The sequence below is a fragment of the Cydia splendana genome, chromosome 6, assembly GCF_910591565.1.
Source record: "Cydia splendana chromosome 6, ilCydSple1.2, whole genome shotgun sequence".
NCBI lineage: Eukaryota > Metazoa > Arthropoda > Insecta > Lepidoptera > Tortricidae > Cydia > Cydia splendana.
The window spans coordinates 4,031,532-4,047,268 of NC_085965.1; the positions used below are offsets into that span (position 1 = coordinate 4,031,532).

Genomic DNA, 15,737 nt, shown 5'->3' on the forward strand with positions numbered 1-15,737 from the left:
AAGGTAAACCGAATAGAAAAATCGTATTCGGGAGGTAATTATACAAACGCATAAATAGTACTGTATAACCGTTTAGGGAATCGTTGATAACTTAGTTTTAATGAGGTTAAATACCTCTTGTTTGAATTATGAAGGTGTTAATAGGGCGTTTTCAGAAATAAATATAGAAAACCCGATTCTCACAGATCCCGGTGTTTTTGGGTTCTTTCAACTCAGAATCACTAGCATATTCAATTCTGATGATAAAATAAAATGTCCCAAAAATTTGTATGAAAATTGTACATTCACACGATGTCACTATGTCACGCACATACAAGTGAAAAAAAATTTCATACTAAAACGTGACGTAATGGAATGGACATTTTGGGACATCTGTTTTTAATGGTGGGATGGAGAATGCTGTCGATTCTGAGGAGAATGAGCCCAAGAACGTCCAGATGTGAAAGAATCAGGTTTTCAATATTTATTTCTGAAAACGCCCCACAAGGATTTCGCCTTATCGAGGTTCCACTGTATGTATTTTAAAAAGTTCTTATGTTTATACCTGCACACCTTGGGTATGCTTTAAACGTGCTTTATATACCTGAATTTTAAGTTTTTTATAGATTTTTATAATTTACAATGTACAAAAAATATTTTCCTCTTTGATAAGCTGTTTATAAAGGTTACTTAAAACAAAACTTTATGCATTCAGAGAAGGGTGCCGATCTCGTCGCATATTAGTAATTGATTGTTCCAATGTAATGTTATGCATATAAAAATTCTTTTCGCATAATTTTTCTCCAGCTGAAACAAAGAGTATTTTCGGAAATATTTTGCATAAGGTTGTGTAGAATAGGGTAGGATAGGTTAGGTTTGTTTTATAATTTTTCAGAAATGTTATTAGTTTCAGCACAATAACAATTATGCGAAATGAGTTTTATGCGTAACATAACATTAGGACAATCAATTATTATGCGACCCAATATAGACCCTTCAGAGAGATGTACAATATTTTTCTATTTTTAAATATTTTTCAATTAAGAAAAAAAAATCGAACATAGACCGATAAAAATGATGTACTTATCTAAACTTACGTCTAATATCACCAGACATTATTAACTCTATCCTCATAAGCTCATAAAACTTGATATAAGAGTGGACATCACAAGGGCTACTACCGAGTTAGCGTTCTCGTAGACATCTGCGCCTGAAACAAAAAGGTAGATGTTTAATTTTGAATAAAAGCACTAAATCTAATACCTTTAAACGATCAATGTATGTTTATATATGTATATGTTTCGGAGATTCCCGAACAGCTCTAACGATTTCGATGAAACTTTAAACTCTTGCGTTTTGAACACAAACGGGTCTACCGCGATATAATTTCATTGTTTCATTGTAACGTCCGAATTTAAGATAAAAACAATGCAATTACATCGCGGTAGACCCGTTTGTGTAATTAAATGTGATTTCGATGAAAGTTAATATATGGGGGTTTTCGGGGGCGAAAAATCGATCTAGCTAGGTCTAATGTCTGGGTAAACGCGCTTTTTTTAGTTTTCCAAAGCTCGGTCTCCCAGATATACATAACTTACTAATTTATAGACAGTGAACAAGCTTGAAACATTCATTGGTTTATAATTGTCACACGAATCTAAATTACGCTTTCATTTTAAAATTGTATGGGAGTGGCATTTTGCCAGCGTGACTGTGATCCTGATACATTTTTTTCTTTTCGTTAGGCGTTTGTCATCTTGGCTAGGCGTCTTGGTGGGTTTAATTTCAAGGTAATGAGAGTAGTGTTTTATACAATTTTAAGGCGAATCTAGACGGATATGAACCGTGAATACATTTTGTATTGTTTTCGAGCTCCCGGTCGATATAAAGTCTAGTGAAACTAACCGTGAATCATTCAAAACTGTTTAAGGCGATTGTTTAAAGTTTTTTGTATTTTAATTAAAATTTATAACTAGTTAGCAAACTTTAAATTAAAATTTATGAAAATAATAAATAATACATTTATTATTCTCTAAGCGCACAAAGTTCTACAAACCTAAATAAATATTAATTTCGTATTCCCAAGTTGAGAGTTACAAAGCAAGGTCGGAGCTCCAACAACGCCCAGCCTGTTGAGTCATAGTTGGACACTATAGTTATTTACAAATTAACTACGTTATTTAAACATGCTAGCGTCAGTTCATTTTGTATTAAACCTTTAATAACTGACTTATTTATTCGCAAAATAAATAGTTAAACTATAATTACAGCACGCCAATGCTGCCATTGTAATTGGTATTTTAGATGTATTAGGTTAAATATTTTATTTAGGTACCTACTTATGAATTAAGTAAATCTAATCATTGGGTTACCTATTTTAAATTAAATATTTTTGGATTGTTATTTCAACTCAGATAATTTTTTTATTACTGGAATGAAATATTCTTTCAAGCTATTATGTAGTTTGTAATTTGTTGTGTTGGTAATTTATGTTAAGATTTTTTTTGTTTATTTTACTCTGTATTTATGTATTAAGTTTGATAATTTGTTTGAGTTTCATTCTAACCAGAATATTACACCTACCTTAGTAAGGAAAATAAGGATTGGGCGCACCGCGTTACGCTGCGTCTTACGTAAGCGAACAACTCGCGAACACGACGCGGCGCGGCGCGGCCTGACGCGGCGGGCCCAAGGCGTTCGCGTTCGCAACGAGATTGCCCACGTAGGACACTTCTATAGGTATCAAAGGACTGATTCACCCCGTGCCGCAGGCTTCGCTTCGCGTTCACGTGTTGTTCGCCTACGTAGTACGCTGCGTTATCTGCACGAATAGTGCTTTTTACTTCATACCCACCTCTGTTAGAAACATATTTGTCATAGAGCTGCGTCCTAGTGTTGACGGCGACAGTAGCGATGGCGTCGCGCAGCACAGGCGGATCCACCTGCACAGGTAATATATACAATAATATACATGACTTCGTAATAGACTTTCCAAAAAATTGTTGTGTATGTCTTACTTGTGCATCAGTAGCTTGAGAGAAATCCCACACTAGCGTCTTTTGAGCGCTAGCGTCTAGTCAGCCCCATGGAAAATAGTGTCTGCGCGGTTGCACCAACGTTGCGTCGAGCAGTAGTCATAGATTTGACTAGACGTCGACGCTCGGGAGACGCTGATGTGTGCTCTCTCTGAATACATTAGAGCATGAGACTCGATCGCACAAAAGATCCCTATGGGTCCAAGTGTATCCGCAAGGGCCCCCGAAAACCATAAGATAGGATAAGGGCATGAGACTCACCAGGAGCACGGACTCGCAGCGTACGCGCAGTGCGCCGCTGGCGGTGGCGGGCACGTGCACGCGCAGCACGCGCCACGACGCGCGCAGCCCGCCCGCCAGCGGCGCGCTCACCTCCGTGTGCTGCCACGCTTCGGGCTGCAACAATACCTGTGACGTTTATACAATAAAAGTGCAATGCGAACTACCTGCAAGTCGACATTCTGTTGTCAACTGTCATGGCGTACAGGCGGGTCGCGGAGCACACCTGACTGACCAACTGAGTTTTATTTATCACCTTGTAATACAACAGAATCTAGACGTCACAATGGCGACGAGGATAAAGAACGTAAGAAAAAACAAAAAATCGATGTAGTTGCTAAATAACCGACAAAAAGTTATCAGTTTGAAATTATTTTTTCAATAAAAGGGAGGGAGACGAATGACCCAAATAGCACAGGTATGATGGACCCATTGTGGACTTAATTTATAGCTCTGAGCACATAAACATCTTTATAAGGTACACTTCTGGTATTTAAACTATATTTTGATCGAGAAAAGAACTATTTTTACGCTAATATTATTACTATAGGGCACATTTCAACGTCTTATTCAGTTTAAATACTATTTAATGCTTTTACCTTTCCAAAAAACGGGTCGGTGAACAGAAATTAAGCCAAATACAGTAAAATAAGTTATTATAAAATAGAAATAAAACTTTTATATTGTGTATTTAAGGAAGCGTGTAAAACTATAATTAAGTTATACGTATAATAAATAAACTGTCGCGCATATTGCTGTGTAGTGCTGAATATGTCTGTTCACCGGTAATTTACTACAGGTAACTAAGTATACCAACGTGGTGCTGTCTGCGTTAACGGTTGTTGAAACAATATCTGGGTGCGCTGTAGTTTATTATTAGCTCACAAATGTATCAAATTAACGACAAATGCTTAATAATAGTTCACATAATAGGGTTAACACTTTTAACCAGAAGTTATCTACCTAAATAAATAATAAGTGTACGCTTTATTTAGCGTCAGACTCAATAAAAATCAACAGATCATCTGCTATACAACATGGTGCTACTTAGCTTACGTGTGCTAGTTAGATATGCATTTAAATTATTTAACCAAATCAGCATAATATTATCTGGGTCTTGTTTCTATAATGCAAAAGGAAAAATAAGTAAACAAATTGATACTGTCGGTGAAATTTGTCGTAAAGCTTAAGCTTAATACGAGTATTCTCCAAAAATGGAATACTTTTATGGTTGTAAATGTTGTGTTAATATTGCACTCACCCTCCTGGGGCCCAGCCATACAAGGAAAAAGTCTGAAATTTGCTATTGAAATTTGAATCTATAGTGTAGGATTCAGGGTTGATTTTGTTTTGTTTAAAATGGAACGAAGCAAAACAGATGCAACTCTGCTTCAATTAAACATTAGGTTGTGTCGCTAAGGAGCAAAATGTCATGGTTACGGCGACGGCAAACATTGAATCCTGAACGAAGCGAGGTATTAAAATGGAATACTGAGCGTAGTGAGGGATTCAAGTGTTAACGCCCAAAGTGAAAATAATTTTGCTACCATGTGACCCATACTGCTTTTCACATCACATAATATATGTATAAGGAAATAAAAAATAAAAATAAGTTAGATTAAAGAACCTAAAGTCTTAAGAGTTTAAACCTAAAGAGTCTAAAGAGTCTAAAGAGTCCAAAGAGTCCAAAGAGTCTAAAGAGTCTAAAGAGTCTAAAGAGTCTAAAGAGTCTAAAGAGTCTAAAGAGTCTAAAGAGTCTAAAGAGTCTAAAGAGTCTAAAGAGTCTAAAGAGTCTAAAGAGTCTAAAGAGTCTAAAGAGTCTAAAGAGTAAAGAGTCTAAAGAGTCTAAAGAGTCTAAAGAGTCTAAAGAGTCTAAAGAGTCTAAAGAGTAAATAGTCTAAAGAGCCTAAAGAGACTAAATAGTCTAAATAGTCTAGAGTCTAAAGAGTCTAAAGAGTCTAAATAGTCTAAAGAGTCTAAAGAGTCTAAAGAGTCTAAAGAGTCTAAAGAGTCTAAAGAGTCTAAAGAGTCTAAAGAGTCTAAAGAGTCTAAAGAGTCTAAAGAGTCTAAAGAGTCTAAAGAGTCTAAAGAGTCTAAAGAGTCTAAAGCGTTTAAAGAGTCTAAATAGTCTAAAAAGTCTAAAGAGTCAGAGTCTCAAGAGATTAAAGAGTAAAGAGTCTAAATAGTCTAAAAAGTAAAGAGACTACAGAATCTAAGTTAGAGTCTAAAGATTGTAAGAGTTTAAATAGTCTAAAGAAGTCTAAAGGGTCTAAGAGTCTTGAGAGTCTGAAGAATCTAGAGTCGTACATGTGTGCAGTAAACAGATTTTGTTGAAAATAATTATAATAAAAAAAAAAAAACATTTTCCGAATAAATGTAAAAAAATTCTTCCACCGAACTTAGAAAGTACCTACTACAGCTGGTAGGACCGTGGGCCTTGGGAAGGTATGGCTATGCTTAATAATTCTGCCGCGCCAACAATGATTGCGCGGTGATCGATTACATTTGGAAACTCATGAAATGCTTATCTTGTCCTCCTCAAATAAATTCTTTATTTAATTATTTAAACGAGTTTTCAAATGCAAGTACCGCGGTTATGGTGGTGGGGCGGGGTTGCTGATGCCGACTATGGTGTATTTAAAATAACTAACTAGACATTGACACAACCTTGCCTATAAATATGAAAACTAGAAAAGTCGAGTTTCATAGGCTGAAAAGACAATGGTATTAATGTATAGTTTATGCAAGATACGAGTTCCGTATAAATAAATACCTACAATTGGAGTGAAGACTCCGTGAGTGGAACCTAAGTCCGAATAAGGAAATACCATTGGAGTGAAAACTCCGCGAGTGCTGCATGGGATATCGGCCCATGTAGTGCAAATGATAAGTTCTTCAGAATTAAAAATAAATATAGCTCATAAAAAAATCCATAAAATTTAAATTGTTAGTAATATGTGACTATAATTAACGTTAAGGAGTGAAACTCAGGTTATTGTCACAAAGACTCGTTGAACTTTAATGTATGTCTTGGGGTCCAATCCTATGTATATGTGTCTACCTGTTCTGTTTGTTACACGTTAGGTTACTTCGATAACTCCTTAAGTACAGAAACTCGGTAGTTAGAAGGTACTTACCTAACGCACATGTTCCGTGCTTACTTACGGATAGTATTACAATGATGTCTTAATTGTCCGCTTTAGAATGTGCCTGAGTGTCGTGTGCCTGCTAACTGCGAGCACTCTTCCAAGTACGCACGTTTCAGAAGCTAGCGTAATGGACATTTTTAAAGTTGCTGTCGACAAATTATAAGAATACTTTTCGCAAAAACAGAGTTTGTATGAACGATTCGTGTTTCGACTGATGCAACAAGAATGGTACTTTGGAAATTTCTAATCTAATCTATTCCTAATGATTCTAAATGTGATTTCAATGCGGAAAATTGAGCCTCCGCCGATCTAAAGGAAAATATTGAATCTAGGGGTTTCAGTTACAATAAACAAGTGATTATGGGAACAAATTTGATAAAATGTTAGGAGGCAACTGAAAGAGTTTTTGGGCAAACATAACAAACAGGTAGACAGGATTGCGATAATGGCGCCGCCTTCCCCCTAAAAGATAAAATGTGCCGGCATGTGATAAATGTGCCTACAAAGGCCAATTCAAAATGCAAAGCTGCACTAGGACTAAATCAGTACCGATAAAAGTCGACGGGCCGACTAAATTAAAGTCCAAAAATAAATAAATTACCTAAAGCCAATCAACTAATTTTAGTGCCAAAAGAACACAATAATTTTAAAAATAAATAAATTACCTAAAGCCAATCAACTAATTTTAGTGCCAAAAGAACACAATAGTAATTCTATAAATTTACAATCAGGTCAAAGGTCAATTTACGGTAAATAAATAGACGCTGGGTCCGTCACAATGCCACACATTGTGTAGGTATCTAAAGTAAATGCTGAAAAAAATACAAAGTACCAATCAGTGACGATGCGTGAAACCTTGCACTCCCACTGCGCTACTTTATATATGACTTGTTCCTAATAGTGAAAACATACACATACGAACATAGTAACCAAATCCGTAAAATGGACGGCCAAGCGATGGCGTCAATATCGGACAGTTACCCAGATAGAGATGAGTTTTAATTAAGTGTAATAAAAAGGCACGTTAGTGGGAAATTTATACTGTGTACGTATAAAAACGTAAGGACCAGACGTGATCTTGATTGCACCAAATTGCAGTTTGCCTAGTTGAGGTTGAAACTAACAAAATCAAACAAACCTTGTAAATTGAGGTTGCAGATCGAGCCTCTATATTTGCAAGAGTACATATATATTATCAAAGAGTTATTTATTTAAGTCGTTGTTTAATTATCGTACAGGTACTAAGTACCAAGGATGAACTAAAACCCAAAATGGCCTAGGGTTTTATTAAAGCAACGGAATAATAATAAAGTAAATGTTCATGGTAATGAAATTCCATTGGTTCCTTGTAAAATATACATAATTAGAGTTAAACAATATATGCCACCATCAAAATGAACATACACAGGTGCTAGTTTTGCTCTATAATATATCTGTAAGTAATTGAACCAAGGGAAGCAAAATGTCTATAAAAAATAATAATATTAATGTGACTGTAACCATGGTCAAATTAAGGCTGTGTATATTGTAGTCAAGGGCTACTGTAGACTATAGTCAAGGCTAAAATCAACTTCCAATTGTAAGCAGGGATTAAAGTTGTTTTCATAACATAAATAATATCATTCATTGTATAAGTAACATTAAGTTGCTAGATTAACAGTAGGTCGGTATACCATACTTGAATATAATTGAGGTCAATACTGTATTCAGCAAGTATTATAATTAAAAAACGGTAATAAAATAATGTATCCAATGCAATTTATAATAATAACGGTCAAATATGTAGGTAACCTACATCATTTTACCCGAGTAATAGAAATCTATTTGTATAGATCATGGTTTGCGTAAATAACATACCAGTACACAAGTAAAACTAAATAGGTTGTGATATCTGGTATGACTTTTTACCTTACTTAACATTGGACCATTTACGTATATTATAAATTGCATTATATCTATATATTATACTATATTACCTATCAAACAGCCAAGTAAAACTGAGGAAATCAGTTGTTGCCAATAAATAATGTACATGTACGAGATGTTATTGGAAAGCGACCTGTATGTTACAATTTTATTGGAAATTCACGAAATAGGTATTAATTGTGTGAAACATGTATATAGCTTGAACGCTAATGAAAATACCTAGAAAAGTGTAAGCATCCAAAGAAAATATGTATCAATTAAGGTTAAACTCGTAAGATATTTAAACCTCGAGTTATTATCATTTTGAATAAAAGAAAGCAGACTCAAAATTCAAAACTGAAAAAAGGAGAAGGAGAGAGACTGATATTGTAAAAGTAAAACCATAATTGTATTAAAACACTTTATTACGCTAAACAAGTACGTAACAATAAGAGAATAGAATAAATGTGTACAAAGGCGAACTCATCCCTTTAAAGGATCTCTTCCAGCTGACCGCTAAGCAACTGAGAGAGATACTAGGAATAGTGTAAATATTCCAAGGTTATATTGTTAAATAATGTTTATTGTTGAACTGTTGAGAAATGAATATATCCACACCTCGCCGAGTTTCTTCCGCCGGTTCTTCTCGGGTCTGAGGTTAACGCTGTTTTCCGAACCGGTGGTAGTATGTCGGAATTAGAATCTAAATTAACCTAGCAGTTATAAGATAAACAGATGTGAGATGACTGAACTATTGTTGCATGGCTAACGCAAAAAATAAATTAAATAAATCATTATAAAAAGGAAGAGATGTGACGTTTATACAATAAAAGTGCAATGCGAACTACCTGCAAGTCGACATTCTGTTGTCAACTGTCATGGCGTACAGGCGGGTCGCGGAGCACACCTGACTGACCAACTGAGTTTTATTTATCACCTTGTAATACAACAGAATCTAGACGTCACAATACCCATCGATTACTATACTTGCCGCAAAACTAAGTGGCGATTCAGGTCGTAAATCATCGGAATCATACTACTTATCTCTTTCGCACTTGCACTGCCTTATGGAACGGGACACGAGTAGTATTAAATATATTATCGGGTAGGACTACAGTAATGCGGGTAGTATTACATAAAAAGTGCGGTAGATACTTTTATTGCCTGAGATGTCGTACTTAGCAGCTTACAATGTTATCTCATAAACTGAACTGGGGGCCTAGCCAAGATACCAATTGTTTCCGCCGTAGCGAACGAAATGGTACCTAATGTCTCTCGTATCACCCGTGTATTCTCATGAATATAGTCCGGTTAGACGGGGCAACCGCGTAATTAGTACGAGTGCGAACCAGGGTATTCAATATACTTATACTGATTTAATATATTTATACTAAAGCATAGAAAATTGAGCTTCATACATAGACCAACTCAGAATCATTGCAGGTTTCAATTCATTGTAGGATTTGAAGTTTCTAATTACGATATTGAATAGGTCCATTTTGCAATACAATTAAAAGGGTAGTCACGTCCCCCAGTCACGTTGGCGTTGGCCCCTATTATGTAAAGTATTGATAGACCACCAACCTTTTGTATTTCGTTGTCGATGTACCAATTAATGTTTGAGGGCGGCAATGAGTAGTCCGTCGTACAATTCAGCAGCATCTGATCCCCCGGACGAACAAAATGCGGAGCTCCACTTATAACTGGATCCTTGTCGGGCATGGCTGCAGGTAAAAATATTTTATTTTATCCCTTTATTTATCTTTTATCTTCGGCTAGGTTTTTGTAATATGGATATAAAAGTAAAATACAAAAATATATTATAAGAAACCTAACCTAGGGTGCCGCCGGCAGCGAAGCAAGCCCTAAGCTGCCGGTGGTCAGAGCCGCAGAGTGAAGAACCGACTTACTATACGCGCCGTGTCCAAAATTACCGCCTCGCCTTCTGCGTCTGACCCACCCAGCGAGAGTCTCTCTAGTTGTTGGTCGAGACACTCGAGACTCTTATATCATCACTACACCTTATAAAACAAAGTGTCTGTTTGTGTGTTTGTATGTTCGCGATAAACTCAAAAACTACTAAAAGGATTTTCATGTGGTTTTCACCTATCAATAGAGTTATTCTAAAGGAAGGTTTCGGTACTTTCGTTGTTTGTTATATAATTTGTTAACCCGTGCCAAGCCGGGGCGGGTCGCTAGTTTATTTTTTTATTATGAGCCCATAATTATTAATGTCCCACTGCTGGGTAGTAACATCCCTATTCTTCCACGTATCCCTATCCTCGGAAGTCTCACAACTCTCACAGTCTTTGTCAAAGAAATCAAGCTGGTCCAGCCATCTCCGGCGAAGTCTACTGTGACGCCTTACAATTTGTGAGTCCCAACGGGTAAAATTTATTTGAATGTTGTCAATCCACTTCAGTAATAAGACTAAGTCAGCCATGAAGATTCAAGGGGAATAAATATCTAAAAATAATTGAGTCATATAAAAATTGTAAGAGAAATTCCTTTTGACACCGTTAGGTTCTCGAGTTGTAACAAAGGATCGAAGCGTAATTAAATTTAGGCGTTGAACCAATCGTAGCGGCGTCTCGTTACGCCTGAATCAATGGAATGACAATGTGTTGTTAACCGCAGCTCTCGACGTGCGAGTCTTTCGATTTTCTCAGTAGGTAATTTAAGAAATGCGAAATGATTACAAAGAAATAAACATTCACTAATTAATCTGCTAATTTTTACAAGATATACTATAGAAGGTTGAGTCTAATTTTATAGGTAAGTAGGCGTAGGCAACTGACCTAGTTTTATTTGAATAATATAAGATTAGGTTCTTTATTTGCATTCTGCTGTTTCGGAATCAGAAATGAATACATAATTATGTTTTAATTATTATTTCGCGATAAAATTGTCTCTGATGTAATGCCTACATATTTTGTAAACAACATGCCATGCGATTAATAAATTATGTATTTGTTTGAAAACAAATGTTACATAAAAGCGATCTAAGATTGTTATTATAATAACAGAGTGGTAATGAAAATTACAATTGCTTTTCCGCTCGAGGAAAACTCACTGTCACGTTTCTCAGATATTCAATCTTCCTGAAATTAATATCCTATTGATTAAGCAATACAGGAAATGCAGGAGAGCAGGCCGCGATGGTATGGTCACGTAAAAAGAAGGCCTTCTGACTACGTAGGAAATTTGGCGCTACAACTTTCCATCCCAGGTCGAAGATCTAGGGGCAGACCCAGAACAAGATGGAAGGATGTAGTGCTAAAGGACATGAGTGAGTGCAAGGTATCCGAGGACGAAGTCGTGGACAGGGCGAAGTGGAGAAGGTTAAGCAGGAAAGCTAACCCCGCCACCATGTGGGATGGATAGCTAGGAAGAGAGAGAGATTGATTAAGCAATACAGATATGAAACAAATAAACTCTACAGGGCAATTAGGTTTAATTTTTTCATGGAATACTGGATCCGTTCTGATTGGTTTGCTCACGCAAAACCTACCAAATTATCTACGTCTAGCCACAGAATAAATAATATTACTAGGTACAGAATGTTCACTCTCTAAGAAAACGCGTCAATTATGCATATGAAGCGCAATCGCGAGCAGGCGTCCGTTCCGTAGCGGTGCGCGGCAACTACTACTGCTAGACACCAAAATTGGTGTAGGCAGCATGTACTTGTAGCAATGCGACGAAATCGCGGAGTAAGCCACGCCTGATCTAGCGCTAAAACGAGAAGCTGACTAGACTGACTGAAACGTAAATGGACAGGAAGAGTAAAATTGATCACTATAGTATCTCTGTCAACATGTATTCGGTAACACGACATAGGGGAACTGTCAAACTTTTGATAAAATGTGTGACAAATTGAATATCAAGTCTGTTTAATATCAAGAGTGATACTTGAATACAGCTTTTCTTCCACTAACCTTACGTTTTGGTATATTCAAGCGGCATTTACAAACGCAGTTCAAATGTACCGCAATTAATACCACACTCAGGAGGAGAATAATAATAAGAACATAACAATTCTCACCAACAACGGTCATGTGTTTGGTCTGGCGGGCGATCTGGAACATGGGACCCTCGGTGGAGACCTCGCAGGTGTAGGCGGCCCGCGTGGCCTGCGGCAGCGGCATGACGCGCACAACGCACAACTCCAGCTCGCATGACCCGCCTTGCACCATGACGCCGGTCACGTTGAACAAGCGGATTTGAGTCTGTAAGATAATCATTTTTAAATCGACATAGTTTCAGTTCATTATTCAGGTGTTAGCTAGGTAGTTTAGATTCGGAACTTATGTACGAAATATCATTTTTATATTTAGGTACCATTCGTTTTTCGGTGAAGGGAAACATCGTGAGGAAACCGGACTAATCCCGATAAGGCCTAAGCTCTGGGTTAAGGTCAGATGGCAGTCGCTTTCGTAAAAACTAGTGCCCACGCCAATTCTTGGTATTAGTTGTCAAGCGGACCCCAGGCTCCCAGGAGCCGTGGCTAAAATGCCGAGATATCGCGAGATGATGAGGGAACTCGTTCAGATAAAATTTGCATTCAGATTGCACCAGAGTTACTGCAGCCTATTGCGGCGCAACATTGTTGCTGACTGCATTGCTGCAGCAAATGTCAAAAATCCAGGTATCAACATTGATTTTCACATATCCATTAGCAATGCTTCGATACGGACCTCGTACTATGATAATACCAATTACCAAATACCAAATAAATCTAGAACGTTAAAATTGACAAGTCAGGTTAGTCGTATTTCACGAAAAATTATTCAATCATTCAATCAATCAATCATCCATTTATGACCCATTTTGTACCTTGTCACAGTGACAATAGTATGTGGTCTCCAGCTACTTTCATATCGGTGGTCACTGTGACAAGGTACGAAATGGGTCATAAATTAATACTTTGAAAGGTACTGTACGTGTTTGTGAATTGGGCCAAGTCTGTTGGAATTTAATTTATGTACGTCGACAGGTGTTCAATAATCAATTATTAATGAGAGTGGTCTACTTTAGGAAAAATAATTAAATGCAAATTGATATTTAAGATGGAATCAATTTAACAATAGGATTTCACGCGTTGAGAGAATTTTACCTTTTGAGAGGGGTTGTACCGGAAGATCTCGTGCAGGTCGCGGTACCACTTGACGGAGTGCAGTTTCTGGTCGTCCATGTGGAAGTGGCAACTGAGCTCGGCCGCGCGCCGCGGGTCCGCGTGCAGCGGGACCTTCAGCTGCGTTATCTCGTGGCCCGATGTCAGGACTGGCGACAAGGAAAAAAAATATTACTGCATCGTAATAGTACCTACACAACCCTAGCCCTATAGTAAGCTTGATAAATGGCATAGACTAAGGGCACACCTTAGTTAACTTTTGTGGAGCACTTACCGTACCTACCAATTGTTGAAATAAAAAAAAATTAAAAGTTTATTTCGTTCTGTTGCGATGCCCCTTTTTATAAGTACCTAAACAAATAATTTGTACATTATCGGGTAGTTATAACATTTATTGATTAACCAACCAAAATACAAAACCACCTGGATCTGTCACTGAACGACCTGACTTTAACCTACATTATTTGATCATGTAATGTTTTCATCTACCCTCAACTGGCTTAAGAAGCCATTTGAGGGTAGATTGCGTTAACTCTTTTTTAAATACCTAAAGACACAGGCTATAAGCAGGTATAAGAGATAATTGTATTAAGAGCCAACAGGAGTGGCCATTCCTCCATACAAACGTAGTCCTCGTTTTCCTCCGTGGTTTTTGAAGCTAGAGCAATGATTTTTTCAACACAGATTAATATTGTCAATATCTGTGTCGGACCGTTTTGCTTTTTTTGATATTTTTGTTTTTTAAGGCGCTAGAGCCCTTCAAAAACGGCCAAAATGGCCTAATAGACTATGCCGCAATGAGAGGCGTGGTATTCAAAACTGATATCAATTAGCCAAAAAAGCAAAACGGTCCGACACAGATAATTTCATAATCATTTAGATTTCCAAATTTGGTTACGATTGGTTAAGTTTTGGGGGAGGAAAAAGAGGACTACGAAACCTCTATTTTTGTCATTTTTACGCAGGATTTTTCGCCTCAGCTGCAGTTGTCCCTATCGCACTAATTTTAGGGGCGGAGTCAAGTTTCTAAATACGTACACAGCCAGAAAAGTGATGGGCAATAGTCGACATTTAATGTCGATAATCTAGTGATGTAAGAAGTTATCGATAAACCGTCTTGTGTGAAAATATCTAGATCCTAAGATACAAGGGGTTTTGGGTTGAGAGTAGGGAACACATTTTTGTAGTTATGATATACAATCTATTATGAACTTTTTGATTCTAATATTTCAAATTAGAAATCAAAATCAAAAATATTTTATTGCATGGTTAAAATGGGTTAACAAAATTTTTAGGTACCTACAGGCACGCTTCGTAATTGTCGAGCAATTTAGGGTCCTAGCTGAATTGGTTGTTCCATACTTACTCGTGCTCTATGGAATGTCCAATTTAGCTAGAACCCTAAATGGCTCAACAATCACGGAGCGTGACAGTACTAATGATTCATGTTCTGTATATCCTGCCCTACAATGGCGTTAATATTTGGTTGTCATGTCTATACTTCGTTTTTAAGCATTATTGAAAAAAAAAATAGTAAATACTAATATTAACCACTAAGTACATAACTATTACAAAAAAAGCTAAATAATTATACGATTGCATGCTTAAAAAAGACACATCACCTTCACTCTAATGCTAAACAAACGAAGAATAAGAACTAACAGCGATAAGACCGCCTGTTGCTACCTTTATCTACATTGTAAATCGGTTTTAGGGTTCCGTACCCAAAGGGTAAAACACGGGACCCTATTACTAAGATTCCGCTGTCCGTCCGTCCGTCTGTCACCAGGCTGTATCTCACGAACCGTGATAGCTAGACAGTTGAAATTTTCACAGATGATTTATTTCTGTTGCCGTTATAACAACAAATACTAAAAACAGGATAAAATAAAAATTTTAGTGGGGCCTCCCATACAACAAACGTGATTTTTGACCGAAGTTAAGCAACGTCGGGCGGGGTCAGTACTTGGATGGGTGACCGTTTTTATAAATAATGGTACGGAACCCTTCGTGTGCGAGTCCGACTTGCACTTCGCCGGTTTTTTTTTAATTTGTTTTTATGTTTGTGGTGTAATAAAGAATATTTTAGAGTCAGACCAAGAAAAGTCTACAGCAATTTTGATAGCACACGCAGTGCAAGTGTTATTTATATGTCATAATTTCATAGAAGCGACGTTTGAAATAATACTTGCACTGCGTGTTCTATCAAAATCGCTATAGATTTTTCTTGGCCTAACTCTACTTTAAATTACAAAG

At 37.0% G+C, this 15,737-nt stretch overlaps 1 protein-coding gene across 1 annotated transcript in view; it reads right to left on the reverse strand.

Annotated features, from left to right (window-relative positions):
- Nucleotides 1-1,060: 1,060 nt before the first annotated feature.
- The window catches only part of LOC134791829 (uncharacterized), a 30,944-nt gene continuing 16,267 nt past the window's right edge, over nucleotides 1,061-15,737 (reverse strand). Inside the window, exons 2-7 of the mRNA XM_063762963.1 lie at nucleotides 13,464-13,630; nucleotides 12,393-12,576; nucleotides 9,932-10,071; nucleotides 3,276-3,410; nucleotides 2,834-2,921; nucleotides 1,061-1,189 (exon numbers count right to left, since the gene is read on the reverse strand). Coding sequence (XP_063619033.1) covers nucleotides 1,110-1,189; nucleotides 2,834-2,921; nucleotides 3,276-3,410; nucleotides 9,932-10,071; nucleotides 12,393-12,576; nucleotides 13,464-13,630 — 794 coding nt within the window. The 3' untranslated portion in view covers nucleotides 1,061-1,109. The remainder of the gene's footprint in view (nucleotides 1,190-2,833; nucleotides 2,922-3,275; nucleotides 3,411-9,931; nucleotides 10,072-12,392; nucleotides 12,577-13,463; nucleotides 13,631-15,737) is intronic.